The sequence below is a fragment of the Tachyglossus aculeatus genome, chromosome 21 (genome assembly GCF_015852505.1).
Source record: "Tachyglossus aculeatus isolate mTacAcu1 chromosome 21, mTacAcu1.pri, whole genome shotgun sequence".
Lineage (NCBI taxonomy): Eukaryota > Metazoa > Chordata > Mammalia > Monotremata > Tachyglossidae > Tachyglossus > Tachyglossus aculeatus.
In genome coordinates this window covers 17869789-17893952 of record NC_052086.1, presented here as the reverse complement: position 1 = coordinate 17893952, position 24164 = coordinate 17869789, and the positions used below count along the sequence as shown (strand labels likewise).

Sequence of the window (24164 nt, the reverse complement as noted above, 5' to 3'; positions counted from 1 at the left end):
GAGATCAGCGACATGTAACAATACTTTTTTCCTATGACTCCAGGGGAAGGGACTTACGTATACTCCTGTGAAAATGCAATATAAGGACTTTACGGGTTTTACTATTTTATAATTTTTCCCCTCACCTTAGAGACAGGTGAGGAAATGATGAGAGTTGGTTAGGGGAGGAAGAAGATAAAGTAAGCAGAAGAGGAAGGCATCGAGGAAAGAGAATAATTATTAAGGAAACAGAAAGAAGAGGACAGAGCAGAGAGGTGATGTGAAAATCGGAACAAAAATGATTTTGGGAACTTTCTATGCTCCGTAATCCCAAATGCATAATTATGCTCTAATTTCCGCTTGCTCCTCTTAAGTGATAAACTAGGAGATGTGCATGAGATTGTATGAGTTGAAGTTCAGTTGAAAGTAAGTGTGGGTTCGGGAGGAGATTCGGGGACGATCAAGAGGAGAGTGTGTAGAGATAAAGTAGTGGTAAGGAGGACCAGCGTGGCTCAGTGGAAAGAGCATGGTCTTGGGAGTCAGAGGTCATGGGCTCAAATCCTGACTCCACCACTTGTCGGTTGTGTGACCTTGGGCAAGCCACTTAACTTCTCTGTGCCTCAGTTACCTCATCTGTAAAATGGGGATTAAGACAGTGAGCCTGTGGGCCAACCTGATCACCTTGTATCCCCCCAGCACTTAGAACAGTGCTTTGCACTGAGTAAGCGCTTAACAAATACCATCGTTATTATTACCTGCTTTGCAAGATCAATAATGCAGTTCATTGGCCTGGAACACTCTAACACAGGAGGGTGTGTACTTACTATGTGCCAGGCACTGTACTAGATGAAGTATTCATATTGGACACAGTCCCTTTCCCACATGGGGCGCCCAGTCTTAATCCCCACTTTACAGATGAAGTAACTGAGGCACAGAGATGCTAATTTGCCCAAGGTCACACATCAGACAACTCTGGAGCCACAATTAGAACCCAGGTCCTTTTGAGTCCCAAGACCACGCCTTATGTTTTTCAGTGTCTTAAGCTTTTATATAACCCCCGAGTCTTGCTTTGTACTCTGCACAGAAGGTACTCAATAAGTACGGGTGGTGATGGTGTTGATGTTACAGTCCTTCTGCTTTCGAGGCTGAAGTCTCTCCATAGCCAGTCAGTTTTCTCCTGCCCAGTGTGACTGAACTTGAAGATCTGCCTGCTGCCCACCACCTCAAGAAAAAGTACCTCCACACCACTACCACCTGCCTAAAAAGTACAACTTGAAGAGCAGCGTGGCTCAGTGGAAAGAACAGGGGCTTTGGAGTCAGAGGTCATGGGTTCAAATCTCAGCTCCCCCAGTTGTCAGCTGTGTGACTTTGGGTAAGTCACAACTTCTCTGTGCCTGTTACCTCATCTGTAAAATGGGGATTAAGACTGTGAGCCCCCCGTAGGACAACCTGAAAACCTTGCAACCTCCCCAGTGCTTAAAATAGTGCTTTGCACATAGGAAGCACTTTAAAAATGCCATTATTATTGTTATAGCAGCACACCACGTGGCTATGAGAAGTGGTGTATGCAGAAAAAGGAGCCACAGGAGAGAGGGATAGTTTACTCAGCCTCACACCCATCAGCGGACACACACACACACACACACACACACACCCGCCCCCCCCCCCCCCCCACCACCCCCCATAGCAGAGTGTTTGGTGCAAAGTGGAGCAGTTGAAGCTGAGAGAAACAGCAGCAGCTGACTTCCCAGATTTGTCCAACATAGAGGCACAGATTAATTGGTCCAAATGAGCTCTGTAAGCAGCCAGCAGCCAAACTTCGTTTTACTTGCATTTGGAGCAGGGATCTAGGAAGATGACAACCCTGTTTCATTTTTACATATTTTGTTAAAGTGAAACTTTCAGCTATGCATATTATATATACAGAAATGTGTGTGCATAATTTAGAGCACAACATAAATACGTTGGTGGGGGGAAATCAGTCAAGCTGAGTAATTTCAAAAGATTAAGCTTTAAATTGGGTTGGAAGTCTCTCACCTACATAGCTTTCTAATGTTCAGTGTTCACATAATCTCACCTGATAATTAAAAATAATTAAAATGTGTTCACTTATGCATTAACCCACAAGTCTGACTCTACATAGTCCAATGAGAAGATACTTTTCTGGTTTCCTTTCTTTTGGCCTCTATCTCATTCTCCTTAACAAAATATCAAGCCTAGCCGGGTATTATAAGCACATGGAAACGTACCTACTTGACAACCATCAGCAGAATTCCTTTGCATGGGTTCTTGGTCCTGAGGGCTCGGAACTGAAGCTCTTCTGTCACCGACAAGAATTCCATCAGCCGCAACCCAGCCGCAAGCATGAATCTTATCCGTGATCTTGTAAAACCTCTGCCCCTGCCACGGATAAAACCTTCCCATTGGATCAGTGTGTTTGCTAAAAGAACTTGCCCAGGTGCTGAGAGAATCTGAATCATATAAATTCACCCAAAACAGGGGATCAGTATTCCCATGAAAGGTTCAATGAAAATTTTGAGTTAACCCATTTAAAATCCTTTTCCTTTTTGTGAAGTCAGGTATATTTGAAAAACGTTGACAGCACCTATGAATCAGTCAGACCAAACTACATCTGCCAAGATGTCTAAAACCTAAGAGTAGGATGAGATTGTGAATTACAGGATCCTAAGCAGCATCAGATGAAAATGTCAATGCTGTATGTTCCCATAATGAAGTGCAAATAAAACAAAAATTGGAGAGCAGAGTCAGCCTATGATGCTGCTGAATAGTTGAATAACCAGTCCAAAGATTTAAAGACTTACATCTTGCTATAAGTATCCACACCTGAGAAATATTATTCATATATCCTAATATGTCTAAAGGGTGAGAATACAACTGTGGCAAAGCCAAAATTACTGATCTCAAAAATCAAGCTAAGAGATTCTGCTCAGAAATGGCTAATGGGACCATATACGAAATAAAGTCCGAAGCAGAGAGGGGCACTCTCATACTGCAAAACTGCAGACTAAAAAAAAAAATGTGCACCACAGTGGCTAGTAAGCAGCTACTTAAAACACTACAGACTTTATGGCGGTGATTCTGATCAACTTTTCTGACTGATAAAACCTTTGTTCCTTTTCACAGGTTAAACACAGATATGGGCCTTTCACCAAAGCAGTATGTTATGTATCAGCTTGTTAGGATGCCTACTTCTGCTGATGTCAGTTCTTTTTGACAATAAGCTTTATGAATATGCTGGTCTGCAGGATGAAAAAAACCCCAAACCCCCAAAAACTTCGTATCTACTGGCTTGAAAGTAAAAAATATGAAAATATAAGTGAACTGTTGGTGTATTGCAGTACAGGTTACAACCAAAGACCAGGAGGGAGAAGTAGAGTAGCAAGAGATAGTGATACAGGGGTGAAGACCCAGGAAGCTGTGTGTGCCTAAGGCTGGAGAAAAGCAACTATTTAGATAGTGAACCACAGGTAGGACCAGTGTTTGGCATATAGCAAAGGCTTAAATGCCACAATTATTCTTATTAATAACTCGTTCCGAAGTGGCTTAAAATGTCCATGACCTATCCCCTCAATGGCCTCAGCTATAAGAGTTTGGATAGGGTCCACTCCAGCTCAAGATAAATCAAAGCGTGGGACAGTATTCTAAATACGCTTTTTTCTTTTTTTTGCATGTAAGGGGTGTCTCAGTCAGCAAGGTAGTGAGGGGCCCAAAAAGGCCCCACGAATGGGGAGAGACAATGGGGCAGACCACTCTGCTCAGGCCCAGCCCAGGGGTGACCACGACCACTACCACATCAGGCTCCTATATTATGAAAGTCACCCAGCCTACCCAAGGAGATAATCAGTGCTGATGGCCCTGAGGCTCTACTGAATTAACTATTCAAACTTGATGAGTTTATCACTGTTGTTTAACTTTGAGCAGGATGACGCACAATCCAAAATGCTTCCAATTATTTCAGGGAAACGCAGACATTTTGGTTCAACAGATGGCCATGTGACATTTCTGTGAAGGTGGGAAAAAAAAAAAAGACAAGGCATATAGAGATAATATCCCCAAAGCGGCATTTATTTTATCCATTTAATTCCAAAACATTTAATTTAGAAGTCTGGCATTTCATTATAATCCATCTTGATATGGGCTGACACACATGGTGCTGTCAATGCACAGAGACAACGGCCAAAGAGTTACAAAAAAATAAATCCATGATTCTTTAAAACAACTGCAACCCAACAAAAAGTTACGAGTATCAAAACTTTAGGCGCATTGCATTAAAAGAAGGTTTGTGCACATCATAATTTAAAGAGGCAGAAACAGGGCGCTACTGAAACCTCACATTTTAAACAGTTTATAGTAAGCTGGTGGAGAGGACCAAACTGTCTCGGCATCAGCTTCTACTCACTGTTTCCCAATAGCTCAAAGACAATGGTGGAGGGGGATGAATTTATTTCGCATGCACAAGATGTACTGCTCAACGAAACACTATCAGCTCGTATTCAATGGAAAATTTAAAGATCAATTTTAGCCACTTGGATTAATTTTCCGCCCAATCTTTCTTAACTTTTGCCCAGGTTTTCAGGTCAATGAGCAAACTAAAACGCCTCTTAGAACGTGCCCTTCCGAACAATTCGAGTGGGCTCAAATCAACCATCGATCCAGCAATGCCCTTGAAGACTTATCTGAAATTGCTTCCCGATTAGCAGGAGAGCAAATCTGAAGAGCTGTGCTGACAATACGGACATGTTTAGCACTAGATATTTAGTGATCGTGGCAAGGGAGTATTGGTGATGATGAGGGGATGGTGGCAGGTGGTGAAGGGTTGTGGAACTGAGAGCTCTCTAGTTGTTGCCCTCTCCTGCTTCCTCATCCTGCTGGTCGCTTGTCCAGAGAGTGAGGTTGTCTCGCAGTAACTGCATGATGAGAGTGGAGTCCTTATAGGAATCCTCATTTAGTGTGTCCAGCTCTGCTATGGCGTCGTCGAAGGCTTGTTTGGCTAAAAGGCAGGCCTGCTCGGGGGCATTCTGGATTTCGTAGTAGAACACGGAGAAATTGAGCGCCAACCCCAGCCTAATCGGGTGCGTCGGCTGCGTGTGCTCTTTGCTGATCTCAAAGGCCTCTTTGTAGGCGGCCTCGGAAGCTTCCACGACACTGTTCTTCTTCTCGCCCGCAGCAACTTCTGCCAGGTAACGGTAGTAATCGCCTTTCATTTTCAGGTAGAAGACCTTGCTCTCATACTGGAAATCATTGCAATTCTTGATTAGGAATTTATCCAGCAGAGTCAGGACATCATTGCAGACTGTCTCCAGTTCCTTTTCTATCTTCTCCCTATAGGCCTTGACCTTTTCCAGCTTCTTCTCATTTCCATCTGCCATGGTTTTCTGCTCAATACTACTGATGACTCTCCAAGAAGATCGCCTAGCACCAACCACATTCTTGTAAGCAACAGAGAGCAGGTTTCGATCTTCATTTGAGAGGGGCTCATTCAGCTCGGTCACCTGAAAAATCCACAGAAAGAGCATGAGAATAGTTAGGCAGGCTTGAAGGGAGAGACTCGTGTTTGTGACCCTCATCTAATACCATTTTTTAAACCTTCCCAGAATCAGGCAAGGGTGAAAGAGAAAGCCACATTGGTCACTGGCTGGTCAGAAATCTTTATTCTGAGAGCAAAGTATTAAGCTCTTTTGCATTTCCCTAGGAAAAAGATCCAATTAAAACATGAACTGGGATTCTATTTTTAGTTTCATTTCCCTGGGGCCAATGCCAGTTAAAAACATATACACCTTCACTTAATATAACAACTTAGGGCCAAATCATTTTGAACCCCACACTGTATATAGAAACTGACAGCTTGACCAGACAGTCATCCACTACTAGAAATGTACATTCCTAATTGGAAACTTCAACACAGGCAGGGCCCAGGATGAACTGAAATTTATTCATTCAACTGACTCAAAAGAAGTCATGAGGCAACTTACCCACACTGTTTTCAGACTTAAGTTTAACATTCATGTTCATCAGATAACGGAAATAGTGCTTTCAGGCCCGAAGAACTAGCAAAATAACTGATACAATACTACTATTACTACTAATAATAATTATGGTATTTGTTAAGCACTTACTATGTGCCAGGCACTGTATTAAGCGCTGGGGAGGACACAAGCAAATCGGGTTGGACAGAGTCCCTGTCCCATAGAGGGCTCACAGCTTTAATCCCCATTTTACAGATGAGGTAACTAAAGCACAGAGAAGTCAAGTGTCTTGCCCAAGGCCACACAGCAAATAAGTGGCAGAGCCTTCCCTGAGTGACCGAACCTCCTACAATAAAGTCGCTTTGCAATATGCAAAGACGTTTTCACTACACATGATACTTCAGGGCATTCACTCAGGCAGAGGTGGTCCCTGACTCACAATCTAAAGAAGGGAAGGAATAGATCCATACAGAAAAGATGACAGGCTTAATTCAATAATTCTGAAACACATACGCAAACAAAAAAAAGTTTATTTCTCATCACCATCAGCATCAATGGAATTTATTGAATGCTTACGATGTGCAGACTATTATAATAAGCACTTGGGAGAGTACAAACACAACAGAGCTGCCGACACAACCCCTGCCGACAACAAGCTAACAGTCTAGAGGGAAAGAGTTTACTCATCAGGCCCACTGCTCCATTTGAGAAGCAGCATGGTTCAGTGGAAAGAGCAAGGGCTTTGGAGTCAGAGGTCATGGGCAAATCCTGGCTCCGGCACTTGTCAGCTGTGTGACCTTGGGCAAGTCACTTAACTTCTCTGGGCCTCAGTTACCTCATCTGTAAAATGGGGATTAAGACTGTGAGCCCGTGTGATGACCTGATCACCTTGTAACCTCCCCATTGCTTAGAACAGTGCTTTGCACATGGTAAGCACTTAATAAATGCCATTATTATTATTATTATTTGCCTCATCCATGCTAACAGAAGGGAGGATCTTCTCTCCTACTATGGTGGGCAGGAGGTTGGGGAGTGGTTTCTCTTCAAACCAGGCCCCCTTCCAACCGCTCTAGACTCCAGAGGGCTGGTTCAATTATTTGGGGCCCTAATGACTCAGAAGCCAATTCTTTTTTTATGGGGCTCAATCCTGTTCTCTTCGGACCTCAGAGCAACCACACCACACATGACGGTCCAAACCACACAGAGACTTTACCTCCCTCACCTACCTCCAGATGTGGAGCCCTGCTGGAAGCCCCATCTGAGGTCTGATTAGGCTTCCTGGATATTAACTTTTAATTTCATGTTTATTTTAATTGCTACTTTAAAAGAAATACTTGGTTTTCGACCAGAATCATACAATTTTTACACTCTCCCCAAGATACCTTTCCTCCTACTCTTCTCAGTTTTAGGCCACAGGCACTGAAATTGGGCTAGGTTAGTGTGGGTCATTGAACTTGGCTAGCTAGCTAAGTTCTATTAGCAGCCCCACTGCTTGAAGTCATTTACAGACTATTCTAACAAGATGATCAATAATACTATCAATTTTTTTAAAAAAAGATATCCTCAGACCAGTGACTCCAAATTTTTCTCTGCCAAGAATTCATTTGGCATCTGAAAATACCTTGCCCCACCACTCTTCCCACCCATGGCTCAATGGAAAGAGCAAGGGCTTAAGAGTCAGAGGTCGTGGGTTCTAATCCTGACTCCACCACTTGTCAGCTGTGTGACTCTGGGCAAGTCACTTAACCTCTCGATGCCTCAGTTACCTCATCTGCAAAATGGGGATTAAGACTGTGAGCCCCACGTGGGACAACCTGATTACCCTTTATCTACCCAGTGCTTAGAACAGTGCTTGGCACATAGTAAGCGCTTAACAAATACCAACATTATTATTATTATTCTCCCCTCTAGCCCCAATGCTTTCTTTCAGGCCTCATTAAAGCAGCAGACTTCGCCCTTTATTCCTTGGAATAATCCCTACAGCACTTCCTCATACTCTCTAAAGCACCCACTTCCTGAAATGCCCACACAATCCTGGGAATATGCTCTTACACTCTCTTGAGGTACTCCAATTTGAGAGAAAGTACTTCAGAGCAACTCAGGGGGCTGGAACTAATGACTCAAAAAATTCCCTTGTTCTACTATTTACAGGCTCATGAGTGCTACAGCCATGAATCACAAATTTTACACCTGAAAATGTTAGTTTTAACCCAGATGGGTAAACCACCCCCCAAGTATTTCAATGCAACTGATTTACAATATAAGAGCACAAATCCTTAAAGGGGGGTGGGGGGAGTGTCCTATTTGTGTACATCAAACTATACATACTTTGGTGAAACACAGTGGAATGACAATACCTACATTTTCTTTTTCTGTTAAGTCGAGTGAGGTTACATAGTTGCTCACACCAAAAAATTGTGTTACACTAGCTAGTTTAAATATTAAAACACAAAGAGCTTTAAGGAGGTTTCACATTAATCAGTCTCTTACAAATGTTGGCATAACTGTTACTTCATATATTTACAATTGTGTAACGATAAAAAGGTGTACTTCAGCTGTAATCGACCTATAAACGAGAAACCAATTTAATACCCTAACACCATACCTAGAAAACAAATATTTTCCACCATTTATACTGCATTCTTCTTATTTACTGATGGGAACACAGAAATCAATCAGCATTTTTCTACCTTCCTGCAGAAGGAGAAAATGGGCTGCCTGCCTTAAGGCTGTGAAGGGTCACCGCTGTAGACCCGCAGAAGTCAAGGGAAAACACAGATTTTAAAACCTGATTCAAGGGTAAAGAGTGATCTGTGGTTCCATCCTCTCTGCATTTTGGGCCGGGGGCAGGAGAAAGAGACACATTCTGGAACGGTGGTTCTAGCATCACTAGACAGCTTCATATATGTAGTTAGTTATATGTGACAAAGTTCATGTGTGTTTGCTGGGAATAAGCTTCCCGACAGTGCAAAATAATAACCAAGCATGACATATCACTCATGCATGATCTTTCTCTTCCCTCTCCCCTAAAATTGTGGAGACTCCACCCCACCCACAATGCAAGAATGCAATACAGCATTCTTGAGCTGAAACAATGCCATTCAAGGGCACAAGAGTAGAGACATTTTCCTGGCCCTCCTGCTCCTCCAAAATATCTGAGAGGTGTGTTGAGAAGCTGCTGCCTACGGAACAATTCTGTTAGGCAACATGACAAGCTTGGCTCAAGGGAGCGGACAGAGGAAGATTTGGAGAGGTTATTCCCCTCCAAATAGTTTCTGAAATATCTAAGAGTACCATGCCTCCAACAAAAACAGACAGATTTTAAATAATCTGAGCTACCTCACCCCTCAGTTATCTTCAAGAGATATTAATCTTCTCATTTTCCTTCTGGTATGAATCAGTGTTATTTGGAGAGTGTTTTCTAGTTAGTAACTACTGAAGGTTATATTGAAAATGAAACATTTATATATATATATATATATATATATATAGTCTATTACAAAGGAGCTTCTTTATAAAACTGTTTTACTATATCAAAAAGCTCTCAAAACAGTTACCTTCTGCCTACTCAGGGATCCTTTGCTTCTCCTGTAAGCTATAAACTCATTATGGGCACTGAATGTTTCTACTAATGCTATTTGTACAGAAATGCTCTGGGCATGTCACTCCCCTCCTGAAAAATCTCCAGTGGCTACCAATCAACCTACGAATCAAGTAAAAGCTCCTCACCCTCGGCTTCAAGGCTGTCCATCCCCTCGCCCCCTCCTACCTCACCTCCCTTCTCTCCTTGTCCAGCCCAGCCCACACCCTCCGCTCCTCTGCTGCTAACCTCCTCACTGGGCCTCATTCTCAACCCCCGGCCCATGTCCTCCCCATCCTGGAATGCCCTCCTTCCACACACCCGCCAAGCTAGCTCTTGTCCTCCCTTCAAAGCCCTACTGAGAGCTCACTTCCTCCAGGTCTTCCCAGATTGAGCCCCCTTTTTCCTCTCCTCCTCCCCATATCCCCCCTCTGCCCTACCTCCTTCCCCTCCCCACAGCACCTGCATATATTTGTACAGATTTACTACTCTGTTTTCCTTGTACATATTTACTATTCTATTTATTTTGTTAATGATGTTCATATAGCTATAATTCTATCTGTTCTGATGACTGACACCTGTCTACATGTTTTATTTTGTTGTCTGTTTCCCCCTTCTAGACTGTGAGCCCACTGTTGGAGTAGGGACCATCTCTATATGTAGCCGACTTGTGCTTCCCAAGAGCTTAGAACAGTGCTTTGCACACAGCAAGAGCACAATACAATTGAATGAATTCAATGAATGAATGCTGCACTGTTGTATTGTACTCTCCCAAGCACCTAGTACAGTGTTCTGCACATAGCAAGTGCTCAATAAATACCATTGATTGATTCTTCTGTTTATCCCTCTGGCTGCCCACCGACTAATATTCCAGGAGTATCCGCATTCCACGGACCTTTATCGGACGGTGGAAAGATGGGGGATAAAATAAGGTGAATCAGAGAGGCTGAAACTATTGGATGAAAGTGGGAGTTTGGATTACCGGTATACTTTAATGAAAACATTGTTAATTATTACCAAACATAAGCAGTGTGGCCTAGCGGAAAGAGCACAGTCCTGGGAGTCGGAGAACCTGCATTCAAACGCAGTCACTTAACTTCTCTGAGGCTCAGTTTCCTCGTCTGTAAAATGGGGATTAAATACCTCTTCGTCCTGCTTCGCCTGAGGGCCTCAGATGGGACAGGATCTGAGCCTGACCCTATGCTTTGTCCAGGGCTTGGCATAGAGCGTAAGAGCCTAAATTCCACAATTACTGCTATTATAGTCAAGGGTTGATTTTTACCCTATTATGAATAAAGACACTTTCAAAAGTGATTCAGTCTGGCAAACTACCATTTGACTGTTTCATAAGCATTATTAAGACCAGGTGAGAATTACTAACAATGCCAACAGACATTGTTGTGGAAACTCTGACCAGGGTTATAAAGGAAATAAAGCTGAACTCATCAGCTTTTGCTCATGCGGCAATTATTTTAACAAAGGAAAATATTTTATTTCAATGATGATGTTTCTTTACTACTTGTTTAGGAGACTGCAAAAAAGAGACCTAAACACATTATGGGAGTTAAAAAGATTCATCCTAATGTCTGTAAGAAATAGCATCCCAACCCGCTCAACATCAATTCCAATTAGAGCAAAACACTATGTGGTGATTTCAAAAGAATTCCAATAGCTTCATAAATATGAAAACAAGGAAATGAAATTTAGTGCTAAGCAGTAAGAAAATTTAATCCCTACCTATCAAGTTTTGGGTGCCTCACACTTTCCCCAGCCCCACTTTTGGGCTGTTCCTAAGCTCATAAGGAAAAGTGGACACTGCTGCCTTGGTAATAAGACTCCCAAAATGGTTCTCAGCAAAGCACCCTTTTTGAGAGAGGAGGTTCCTCAGCTCTTCCTGCCTCTACAAGGATCCTCGGTCAGATGCTGCTTTGGTTATAAATTTAATATACTTTTTCCTTGTTTTCAGTTCAGTTTTGGAGGTTCTAAATTCTCTCACTTGCCTTTTTTATATTAAATGCTAATCTCAATTCTAAAGAGGATGGTTAATGTTAAAACCAGGTTTTTTTTTTAACCTACTCTACACTTTATCTGCATCTATTAGCTTGTAAGTTCCTCGAGGACAAGGGAATCACACCTTTTCTTCTACTGTATGCTCCCACTTGCCTGGCACATTGGCTCTGAACACTAAAAATGTGTTGATGATGCAAGGGAAAAGCAGAGGAAATCAAAGAGAACCCATATTTGGCACTTGCTTCCATCCCCCCGCAAGAAGCCCCTGGGTCTACTTTGACAAAGAAGATGGATGATCTTTCTTCCTCGGCTTCTAGGTCAGGACAGAATATTTATAGAGTCCACTCCTCACTCTAGAGGACTCCTGAATGTCCCAACTTCCATCCAGCCCTCTGTAACTAGACACTCCTGGCTATTCTCTTGGCTTCTGCCAACCTTTACTTCCCCAATCCCCCTTAGTAGTCAGCAGCAATGCCAGCATCTTTCAACCCAAACAGCAGGATGAGGGAAAGGAAGGAATTCTCTATAGGTCCACACTTATTTAAAGCACCGGCTATTATGACATTTTGCTGGTCACTCACTAATTGAATTTTTGAGTCCATTGTTCCAAATAGTTTCCTTCATGTAGATGGGCCACGCAGTCCACTCTTTACTTGTTTTGAAGCACACACCTCCAATTTTGCTTTTTCCAGATCTACCACATTTAGTTCCTTCAAACCTCAAGCCATTATGTCTTCGATTCTCCTTTTCATAAGCACTTGGCTAGTTAGACTTTTCACAAGACCCTTCTACATCTGTTAGAGAAAGCATTTCTTCCTCTCTGGCTCCTGCTTCCTGTTTCTTGCTCTTTAGACCGCTGTTCCAAATTTTATTTGAAACACAGACTTCTCCCTCCATTCTTAGAAACAAAAGTCAACGCTGTACCAAGTGTTTTCAGATATGGTAGATGTGAAGTGCCCCAAGCAAGTGGTAAATTGGATTTGGAATTTCACATAATCATTCCACCAAACTTGGTTTTAACTCCAAAAATTGCCTAAAGCAATAGAAAATGCTCCTAAACTATTCATAAAGACTCAGAGCAATCACTCGCTGAAGACTCATCCTTCAGATCATTAGCTGTCTCCGGAGTTTTGTTGCCCCTAGAGGCAAATGTCGCTTGTGAGGCAAAGACAGACTAAGGTCATATATATTAAAGCACACACATATAATCCAAGCTGACGATGTAGAAAGAGTGGAGTTTAAAACTACCCCTTAAGTAACAGTCACAGTTGCAGCATTTACTGAGTGCCCCACTTATAGAGAGAGGGCTCTGTTCTAGGTGCTTGGAAATTATCGAATAGTGTCCTACTCCTAAGGAGCCTACCTTAACAAAGGAGACCAACATAAAAATATTTCCAACGAGAGTAGTCAAAGTAAACAACTGAGTACATATAAATAATAATAATAATAATAATAATAATGTCATTTATTAAGCGCTTACTATGTGCAAAGCACTGTTCTAAGCGCTGGGGAGTTGACAAGGTGATCAGGTGGTCCCACGGGGGGCTCACAGTCTTAATCCCCATTTTACAGATGAGGGAACTGAGGCCCAGAGAAATGAAGTGACTTGCCCAAAGTCACACAGCTGACAATTGGCGGAGCCGGGATTTGAACCCATGAACTCTGACTCCAAATACAGGTGTGCTAAGGAGGGCGTAATAATTGTGGCATTTTTTATACATTTACTATGTGCAAAGCACATACTATGTGCATAGCACATGAGAAGCAGCATGTCTCAGTGGCAAGAGCACGGGCTTGGGAGTCAAGATGTGGGTTCTAATCCCGCCTCTGCCACTTGTCTGCTGTGGGACTTCGGGCAACTCACTTCACTTCTCCGTGCCTCATCTGTAAAATGGGGATTAAGACTGTGAGCCCCACGTGGGACAACCTGTTACCCTGGAGCTACCCCAGTGGTTAGAACACTGCTTGGCAGAGAGTAAGCGCTTAAACAAATACTATCATTATTATTATTATTGTTATTATTACCATACTAAGCCCTTCGGTGACACATAGTAAGCAGATGCCTGTCCCAAATAGAAGCAGTACCCTGAGCCAGATCATCCCTTCAGTGTCAACTCTAACACTCTGGGGAAGCTGTATGGCCTAGTAGGAAGAGCATGTGCTTGGGAGTAAGAGGACTTGGGTTCTAAACCTGGCTCCACCACGTCTGTTGTGTGACTAGTCAAGTCACAACTTCTTTGTGCCTCAGTTACCTCTTCTGAAAAATGGGGATTAAGGCTGCCAGTCATACATGGGACAGGGACTGTGTCCACCCATTATCTTGTATATACCCCTGTGCTTAGTGCAGTGTCTGGCACGTAATAGGTACCTACCAAATACCATTTAATAAATGGAGTTCACAATATAACAGAGAGGGAGGAAGAAAAGGTATTGTATTCCTAGATGAGGTAACTGAGGCACAGATAAGTGACTTGGCCAAGGTCATACTGCAGGCACAATGCAGAGCCAGGATTAAAACCTATGTCCTCTCACTCCCAGGCCCATGCTCTAGCCATTAGGCCACGTGCTTCCCAAAAGCATTAGAGTTGACTGAAGGGATGATCTGGCTCAGGGAACTGGAAAATTAATCAGGGATAGCTTGGAATTTTAGGACGGCTTGGAATGTGGGGACATCTGTGGTCAGTCTGATGTTCCAAACTGGGGGAATAGGGTGGGCAAGAGGCAGGAAAGCGAGAACAAGATATATCTAGGGTAGCTTGGGAGAGACAAAGACAATGAACTAGAGAATAGCAGGGGAAGAGAGCAAATAGACATGGCAGGATGAGATGGTGGAGTCTTGAGGCATATTTTGAGGAGTTTTTAAGCCACAGAGAGCATTTTTAGTCACACATTGGAAAATGAAAATTTGGGCTACTCGAGCTTCAACTTGCAATAACTCAGTATGAAGAATAAATGGGAATGGCATGGATTGGGTCCAACCTGATTAGCTTAGCACAGTGCCTGGCACATAGTAGGTGCTTAGCAGATATCATTTTTTAAAAATGATATTTTAACAGTCACTCCTGCTTCAGCAAGGGATAAATCCCATATTTATAAGACTCTATGAGAACTGCCTTGGGACTGACACATAATACATTACCAAAGATCACAGAAGAGTTATACCCTATAATATAGCCAGTTACTTTTTGAAAACTCCCTGCCTTCTAAGTGCAAATGAATTGAAAAAAATACCTCCTTTCCATCTAAATTTGGCCTAGACTATATATAGTTTCACAGAGTCTAATAGGCGCCTCCATACAGTGCCTTTCCCTGCTATATTCATGAATGTTCTTCCAATAAAAATCAGCCCAATTTTGAAATAAATTGTTTTTACTCAAGCCCATTTCAAATTATTTCTAAGCCTACCCTCACTTAAGCTGTCTAGGAAAGTATTAACATACCTAAACCTAGAAAAGTAGACAGAGGATAGATGTGGCTTTGCCAAATTTGACAAAATTTCCCCTCTCACTTGCCTCTAATCAGCACAGGACAAAAAAGAGTAATACCAAAGCTGAGATGGGGTCACTGCAGTCATGACTCCCCTTCTGGGAAATCAGGTGTTAAGGCCCACCCCTAGCACTTACGTATCAAACAATGATATTTTTTGAGTGCTGTGTGCAAAGCACTGTATTAAGCACATTGGAGAATACAATGGGATTGGTAGATATTTTATACCCTGACATTTCCCCTATTTTTTTAATTAATTTTAACATGTCTCCCCCTCTAGACTGTAAATTCCTTGTGGGCAAGGATGGTGCCGACCAACTCTATTGTACTTTCCCAAGAGTTTAATGCAGTGTTCTGCACCCAGGAAACATCCTATAAATATCACTGATTCATTGCTTGTGGGGGGGAGTATATCACAGAGACCTTAGAGAATATTCGGGCAGCAAAGGACTGGGATGTCAATTTTTTTTCCCCAAAGGGTCTTTAAGGGATTCTCAGACCCACTTAAAACACCAAAATTTCAATTATATAAAAACTGTCCTCCCCTCAATTATAATCAGTAGCAACTTTCAAATTTCCCCTTCACCTCTGTGTTCTTTTCTCCACCCATGCCATCCTTACTTCTCTTCAAACCCAATCTCTAATCTCTCTTCTGATTCTCCATTTTATAGCAGCCTTTTTGAGCAACTAGGACTTTCACATAAGCAATGACACATACCCTGGGTACCCTTGAATGGCCGAAACCTTGTTAAAAAAAAAAAAAGACAAAAAGGTAACACTGTCTACATACATTTTAACACTAAACTATGAAAAAGTATGGAGAGTACTCTACTCTCCCAAGCACTTAATAACACCCTGGACACACTGTGCATTTAATACCATTAAAGGCTTCATTTTATCAATCAATCGTATTTATTGAGCGCTTACTGTGTGCAGAGCACTGTACTAAGCACTTGGGAAGTACAAGTTGGCAACATATAGAGACGGTCCCTACCCAACAGTGGGCTCACAGTCTAGGTATTTTATGTAATATACACATTCAAATAGCACTGTAAACTTTCATTAAGTTTGTCAAAATCAGGATCTTCCATTTGACTAGAAAATGAATTTTCCGTAGGAAATTATCTAGCTGATTTGTTCTTATGGGCAGTCCAAAAAACAAGGCCTTGCACAGTCAGATTAGACTGTTTGCACTGAGAAAAATCAGCCAAATAGAAAAATTCTTCACTAGGTTTCAGCAGATCAAGCCGAACGAATGAAAATTGGTCAAACACTTTTCCTGACTTATAGACTTGCCTCTAATGAAATGCCTTTACTAGAATTCTTAAGGATTTCAAATGCTAATAAGCCACTGAATAAGAAATTGTCTTTTTCTATAACATGTTTCAAATAGAACACATGGCAGACCCGATACAGTTTCAAGACTCCTGAACTTGGGAGTCAGGTGACTTTGTTCTAGTCCCAGTGTGTGACCTTGGACAAGTCACTTCACTTCTTTCCACTTACCAAATGGGAGATAAAAATACTTGTCCTTCCCTATATAATAGTTAGTGAGGTAAGATAAATGTGACTGATTTGTTTTTCTCAGAAGATGATGCTGCCCAATCATCTTAGCATGCACAGTATTATCACTATGATTTGGTGATTGATTCCTTAACCACCACCCCACAAAAAAAATCAGTTATGAAGCAGTGTTCTATCACAGGTCAGAAAAAGTTTAAAAAAAATATCAGATCACCTAATATACCAACTGGATGATCAACTTCCCATAGTTGGGTGTTAACACAGCCCGTGGCTCTGAGGTACATGAAACAAACCTTGAAAATTGGTCTGCAGCATATCAAAAAGCCACCAGAAAGCCAATATTTTCCTCAAGATGGGGCAGCAGGATGGATGTACAAGATAGATGGGCAGACTTCTTGGACAATATGTAATTTTAAAAATAAACCAAAACTAGAAGTAGTACTGAATTTGAAAATCCTATACAGAGAATGAAGTCTAAAGGAGCTAGGCACTATGTAATGATTTCGGGAGGATCAAACACAAACCTGGGCAACAGGCTGTTACCCTCAAACAAAAAAAAATGATTGAGAGGAATGCCACTTCTGTAGTTAACATGTATTTGAACTGGAATAAAATAACCCTATTACCCCAACTCCAAGAACCCCAGGCCTTTGAAGGGTTTGTCCCAAGGTTAAAAACCACATGCTCATTTCAGGTTGAAAATCTGGGAAGCGGGTCCATCCCTGAATGGCTAGAGGAACAGGAAAACCCAACAACTGCCCAAACTACAGAGAACAGCAGCAGCTTGTCTCTGGCAGGATAGCGCTTAGTACAGTGCTCTGCACACAGTAAGCGCTCAATAAATACGATTGATGATGATATGGGGAAGGTGTGTTTCAGTGGGGCAGAGGAGAGACACATCCTGTCAGGGTGATGGATTAATGGACCCCAGGGAAGATCGGTGAAAACACATATACAAGTTAAGAGGGAAAGAGTGGAACTGGATGGACGATTCCCATAAATGGAGCAACAGAAAAACCTAAACCTGAGTGAGACTGGTTGAAGTCTCTCCCCGCCCCACAGCACTTATATATATATTTACAGGTCTATAATTCTATTTACAATGATGCCTGTTTACTTGTATTGAGGTCTGTCTCCCCGCTTCTGGACTGTGAGCCCGTTATGGGCAGGGATTGTCTCTCTTTATTGCTGTATTGACCTTTCCAAGCGCTTAGTACAGTGCTCTGCATGCAGTAAGCGCTCAATAAATACGACTGAATGAATGAAGAAACCACCCACTGGGGGACACACCCAGGGTAGGTCAAAGGGAGGCACCAACAAGCCAAGGAGAAAGGGATCACAACTTCTTTTTCTGAACTCTAGACTGTCAGCTCGTCGGGGGTAAAGAAGGTGTCTATCAACTCTAATATACTGTACCTTCCCAACTGTTTAGTACAGCGCTCTGCACACAGTAAGCGCTTATTAAAGTGCATAGTGGCTTTAGTGTGGCTTAAGGCGTGGAAAGAGCGCGGCCTTGGGAATCAGAGGATGTGGGTTCTAATCCGAGCTCTGCTGCTTGTCTGCTGTGTGACCTTAGGCAAGCCACTTCACTGCTCAGTGCCTCAGTTACCTCATCTGAAAAATGGGGATTAAGACTGTGCGCCCCATATGGGACAACCGGATTACCTTGTCTCTACCTTAGCGCTTAGAACAGTGCTTGGCACATAGTAAGCGCATAACAAATACTATAGTTATTATTATTAAATACAATTAAGGGTTTGAAGAAGAATAACACATACCTGGAAAAGTGGAGGGGTGACGCAGTAATCAATCAATGGCATTTATTGGGCATACACAATGTGCAGAGCACTGTACTAAGCACTTGGGAGAGCCTGTCCAGGGGTCAGTCCTCAGGGTCACCTCATCAGTAAAATGAGGATTAAGACTCTGAACCCCATGTGGGACAGGGACTGAGCCCAACCTAAGTAGCTTGGATGCACCCCAGCGCTTAGAACAGCTGAAGCAGTGTGGCGTAGTGGAAAGAGCAAGGGCTTGGAAGTCAGAGGACATGGGTTCTAATCCCTCCTCCACCACATGTTAGCTCTGTGACTTTGGGCAAATCACTTAACTTCTCTGTGCATTCATTCATTCAATCGTATTTATTGAGCGCTTACTGTGTGCAGAGCACTGGACTAGGCGCTTGGGAAGTACAAGTTGGCAACATATAGAGACGGTCCCTACCCAACAGTGGGCTCACAGTCTGTGCATCAGTTACCTCATCTGTAAAATGGGGGTTAAGACTGAGTGCCCCACGTGGGACAATGTGATTACCTTGGATCTACCCCAGTGCTTAGAGCAGTGCTTGGCACAGAATCAGCGCTTAACAAATACCATAATTATTATCATTATTTTCCCAGCGCTTAGAACAGTGCTTGGCACATAGTAAGGGCTTACCAAATGCCATAATTAGTATTATTACCACCGCGCGTGGAACAGTGCTCGGCACACAGTAAGCGCTTACCAAATGCCACAATTATTATTATCATTACTATCACAGTGCTTGGCACATAGTAAGCGCTTAACAAATACCATCGTCAACATCAACAGCTCTTGGCACATAGTAAGCACTTAACTAACGCCATAATTGTTATTATTACCCAGCAGCTTAAAACAGTGCTTGGCACATAGTAAGTGCTTACCAAATGCCATAATTAGTATTATTACCCCAGTGCCTAGAACAGTGTTTGGCAAACAGTAAGCGCTTACCAAATGCCACAATTATTATCATTACTATCACAGTGCTTGGCACATAGTAAGTGCTTAACAAATACCATCATCAACATCAACAGCTCTTGGCACATAGTAAGCACTTAACTAATGCCATAATTGTTATTATTACCTAGCAGCTTAGAACAGTGCTTGGCACATAGTAAGTGCTTACCAAATGCCATAATTAGTATTATTACCGCAGTGCCTAGAACAGTGTTTGGCAAACAGTAAGCGCTTACCAAATGCCACAATTATTATTATCATTACTACCACAGTGCTTGGCACACAGTAAGCACTTAACAAATAACAAATAATAATAATAACAAACAACAAATAATAAGCGCTTGTGAAGTACAAGTTGGCAACATATAAAGACGGTCAATACCCAACAGCGGACTCAGTCTAGAAGGGGGAGACAGACAACAAAACAAAACATATTAGCAAAATAAAGTAAATAGAATATGTACAAATAAAATAAAGAGTACTAAATACGTACAAACATATATACATATATACAGGTGCTGTGGGGAGGGGAAGGAGGTAAGGCAGGGGGATGGGGAGGAGGGGGAGAGGAAGTAGGGGGCTCAGTCTGGGAAGGCCTCCTGGTACCTACCCAACATTCATTCATTCAATCGTATTTATTGAGCGCTTACTGTGTGCAGAGCAATGTACTAAGCGCTTGGGAAGGACAAGTTGGCAACATATAGAGACGGTCCCTACCCATCATTCATTCATTCATTCATTCATTCATTCAATCGTATTTATTGAGCGCTTACTGTGTGCAGAGCACAGGACTAAGCGCTTGGGAAGGACAAGTTGGCAACATATAGAGACGGTCCCTACCCAACATTCATTCATTCATTCAATCGTATTTATTGAGTGCTTACTGTGTGCACAGCACTGGACTAAGGGCTTGGGAAGTCCAAGTCAGCGACATATAGAGACAGTCCCTACCCAACGTTCATTCATTCGTATTTATTGAGCGCTTACTGTGTGCAGAACACTGTACTAAGCGCTTGGGAAGGACAAGTTGGCAACATATACAGACGGTCCCTACCCAACATTCATTCATTCAATCGTATTTATTGAGCGCTTACTGTGTGCAGAGCCCTGTACTAAGCGCTTGGGAAGGACAAGTCGGCAACATATAGAGATGGTCCCTACCCAACAGCGGGCTCACAGTCTAGAAGGGGGGGACAGACAACAAAACATATCAACAAAATAAATAGAATAAATATGTACAAATAAAATAATAGAGTAATAAATACGTACAAACACATATACATACATACAGGTGCTGTGGGGAGGGGAAGGAGGTAAGGCCGGGGGATGGGGAGGAGGGGGAGAGGAAGGAGGGGGCTCAGTCTGGGAAGGCCTCCTGGTCCCTACCCAACATTCATTCATTCAATCGTATTTATTGAGCGCTTATTGTGTGTATGGACTGTCTCTATATGTTGCCAACTTGTACTTCCCAAGTGCTTGGTATAGTGCTCTGCACACAGTAAGCGCTCAATAAATACGATTGAATGAATGCTGAGCACTGTACTAAGCGCTTGGGAAGTCCAAGCTGGCAACATATAGGGACGGTCCCCACCCAAAGTTCATTCATTCAATCGTATTTATTGAGCGCTTACTGTGTGCATGGACTGTCTCTATATGTTGCCAACTTGTACTTCCCAAGTGCTTGGTATAGTGCTCTGCACACAGTAAGCACTCAATAAATACAATTGAATGAATGCTGAGCACTGTACTAAGCGCTTGGGAAGTCCAAGCTGGCAACATATAGGGACGGTCCCCACCCAAAGTTCATTCAATCGTATTTATTGAGCGCTTACTGTGTGCAGAGCACTGTACTAAGCGCTTGGGAAGTCAAAGTCGGCAACATATAGAGACGGTCCCTACCCAACAGCGGGATCACAGTCTAGAAAACATCCTCCCAATGTCCGGGTTTCGCCGCCCCCCCCAGGGGCAAGTTGGGGGCGGCGGGGAGGTCATTCATTCCTTCATTCAATCGTATTTATTGAGCGCTTACTGTGTACAGAGCATTATACTAAGCGCTTGGGATGTATAAGTCGGCAATATATAGACGGTCCCTACACAACATTCATTCATTCAATCGCATTTATTGAGCGCTTACTGTGTGAATAGCACTGTACTAAGCGCTTGGGAAGTCCAAGTTGGCTACATGTAGACACGGTCCCTACCCAACATTCATTCATTCAATCGCATTTATTGAGCACTTACTGTGTGAATAGCACTGTACTAAGCGCTTGGGAAGCCCAAGTCGGCTACATATAGAGACGGTCCCTACCCAACATTCATTCATTCAATCGTATTTATTGAGCGCTTACTGTGTGAACAGCACTGTACTAAGCGCTTGGGAAGTCCAAGTTGGCAACGTATAGAGACGGTCCCTACCCAACATTCATTTATTCATTCAATCGTATTTATTGAGTGCTTACTGTGTGCACAGCACTGGACTAAGCGCTTGGGAAGTACAAGTCGGCAACGTATAGAGACGGTCCCTACCCAACACTCATTCAATCACATTTATTGTGCGCTTACTGTGTGCAGAGCACTGTACTAAGCGCTTGGAAAGTCCAAGTGGGCAACATATAGAGACAGTCCCTACCCAACATTCATTCAATCGTATTTATTGAGCGCTTACGGTGTGCAGAGCACTGTACTAAGCGCTTGGGAAGTCCAAGAGGGCAACATATAGAGACGGCCCCTACTCAACATTCATTCAATCGCATTTATTGAGCGCTTACTGTGTGCAGAGCACTGGACTAAGCGCTTGGAAAGTCCAAGTGGGCAACATATAGAGACAGTCCCTACCCAACATTCATTCAGTCGCATTTACTGAGCGCTTACTGTGTGCAGAGCACTGTAGTAAGCGCTTGAGAAGTCCAAATGGGCAACATATAGAGACGGTCCCTACCCAACATTCATTCAATCATATTTACTGAGCGCTGTGTGCAGAGCTCTGTGCTAAGCGCTTGGGAAGGACAAGTGGGCAACATATAGAGACGGCCCCTACCCAACATTCATTCATATTTATTGAGCGCTTACTGTGCGAATAGCACTGTACTAAGCGCTTGGGAAGGACAAGTCGGCAACATATAGAGATGGTCCCTACCCAACATTCATTCAATCGTATATATTGAGCGCTTACTGTGCGCAGAGCACTGTACTAAGCGCTTGGGAAGTCCAAGTGGGCAACATAGAGACGGCCCCTACCCAACATTCACTCAATCGTATTTATTGAGCGCTTACTGTGTGCAGAGCACTGTACTAAGCGCTTGGAAAGTCCAAGTGGGCAACATATAGAGACAGTCCCTACCCAACACTCATTCAACCGTATTTATTGAGCGGTTACTGTGTGCAGAGCACTGTACTAAGCGCTTGGAAAGTCCAAGTGGGCAACATATAGAGACAGTCCCTACCCAACATTCATTCAATCGCATTTATTGAGCGCTTACTGTGTGCACAGCACTGTAGTAAGCGCTTGGGAAGTCCAAGAGGGCAACATATAGAGACGGTCCCTACCCAACATTCATTCAATCGCATTTATTGAGCGCTTACTGTGTGCAGAGCACTGTACTAAGCGCTTGGAAAGTCCAAGTGGGCAACATATAGAGACAGTCCCTACCCAACATTCATTCAATCGCATTTATTGAGCGCTTACTGTGTGCAGAGCACTGCAGTAAGCGCTTGGGAAGTCCAAGAGGGCAACATATAGAGACAGTCCCTACCCAACATTCATTCAATCGTATTTACTGAGCGCTGTGTGCAGAGCACTGTACTAAGCGCTTGGGAAGTCCAAGTGGGCAACATATAGAGACAGTCTCTACCCAACATTCATTCAATCGCATTTATTGAGCGCTTACTGTGTGCAGAGCACTGTAGTAAGCGCTTGGGAAGGACAAGTGGGCAACATATAGAGACAGTCCCTACCTAACATTCATTCAATCGTACTTATTGAGCGCTTACTGTGTGCAGGGCACTGTACTAAGCGCTTGGGAAGGACAAGTGGGCAACATATAGAGACAGTCCCTACCCAACACTCATTCAATCGTACTTATTGAGCGCTTACTGTGTGCAGAGCACTGTACTAAGCGCTTGGGAAGGACAAGGGGGCGACATGTAGAGACGGTCCCGACCCAACAGCGGGCTCACAGTGTAGAAGGGGGAGACGGAAAGCAAGAGAAAAGGCGTAGACGTGTCCCCGGGAGTGTCCCCCCCGCTCACCGCCTTCATGGCGGAGGCCATGTCGTCGTAGCGCTCCGCCTGCTCGGCCAGCCGGGCCCGCTGCAGCAGCTGCTCCCGGTCCCCCATCGCTCCGCTCGCCCACGGGCAACGGACTCGGTGCCGGCCAGTGGGGAACTCGCCCTGCCGTCGCCTCAGTAGCCGTCGCCTCAGCAGCCGCCGCCTCAGCCGCCGTCGTCGCCTCAGCCGCCGCCGTCGCCTCAGCAGCCGCCCTCTCCTCAGCCGCGCGCGCGCGCTCTGCGCCTCCCTCTGCCGCTGCAGCCGGCGCGAGGCGGTGCGGCGGACGACTGCGCCTGCGCACTGCGAGCGGGCGGGCGGGGGCGCGTCCTGCCTCGCTCAGCCCGCGCGGCGGACGACTGCGCCTGCGCAGGGCGAGCGGACGGGCGGGGGGGGGCGCGCTCTGCCTCGCTCTGCGCCTGCGCACTGCGAGCGGACGGGCGCGCCCTGCCTCGCTCTGCCGGCGCGGAGGGCGACTGCGCCTGCGCACTGCGAGCGGATGGGCGCGGCTGTGCAGACCGCGGGGAGGGGGGTGGGGGGGGCTCGACGCTCTATTTCAAGGTGACGTCATCTGCTATAAATAG

At 43.9% G+C, this 24164-nt stretch overlaps 1 protein-coding gene across 1 annotated transcript; it reads right to left on the bottom strand.

The window, feature by feature from the left end:
- Positions 1 to 4040: 4040 nt before the first annotated feature.
- Positions 4041 to 23774, bottom strand: YWHAH (tyrosine 3-monooxygenase/tryptophan 5-monooxygenase activation protein eta). Its single transcript, XM_038762971.1, has 2 exons — positions 23566 to 23774; positions 4041 to 5492 (listed from the first exon to the last, which is right to left on the bottom strand). The coding sequence occupies exons 1-2, from the start codon at positions 23650 to 23652 to the stop codon at positions 4836 to 4838; spliced, it is 744 nt and encodes a 247-aa protein (XP_038618899.1). The 5' UTR covers positions 23653 to 23774; the 3' UTR covers positions 4041 to 4835.
- Positions 23775 to 24164: the final 390 nt, after the last annotated feature.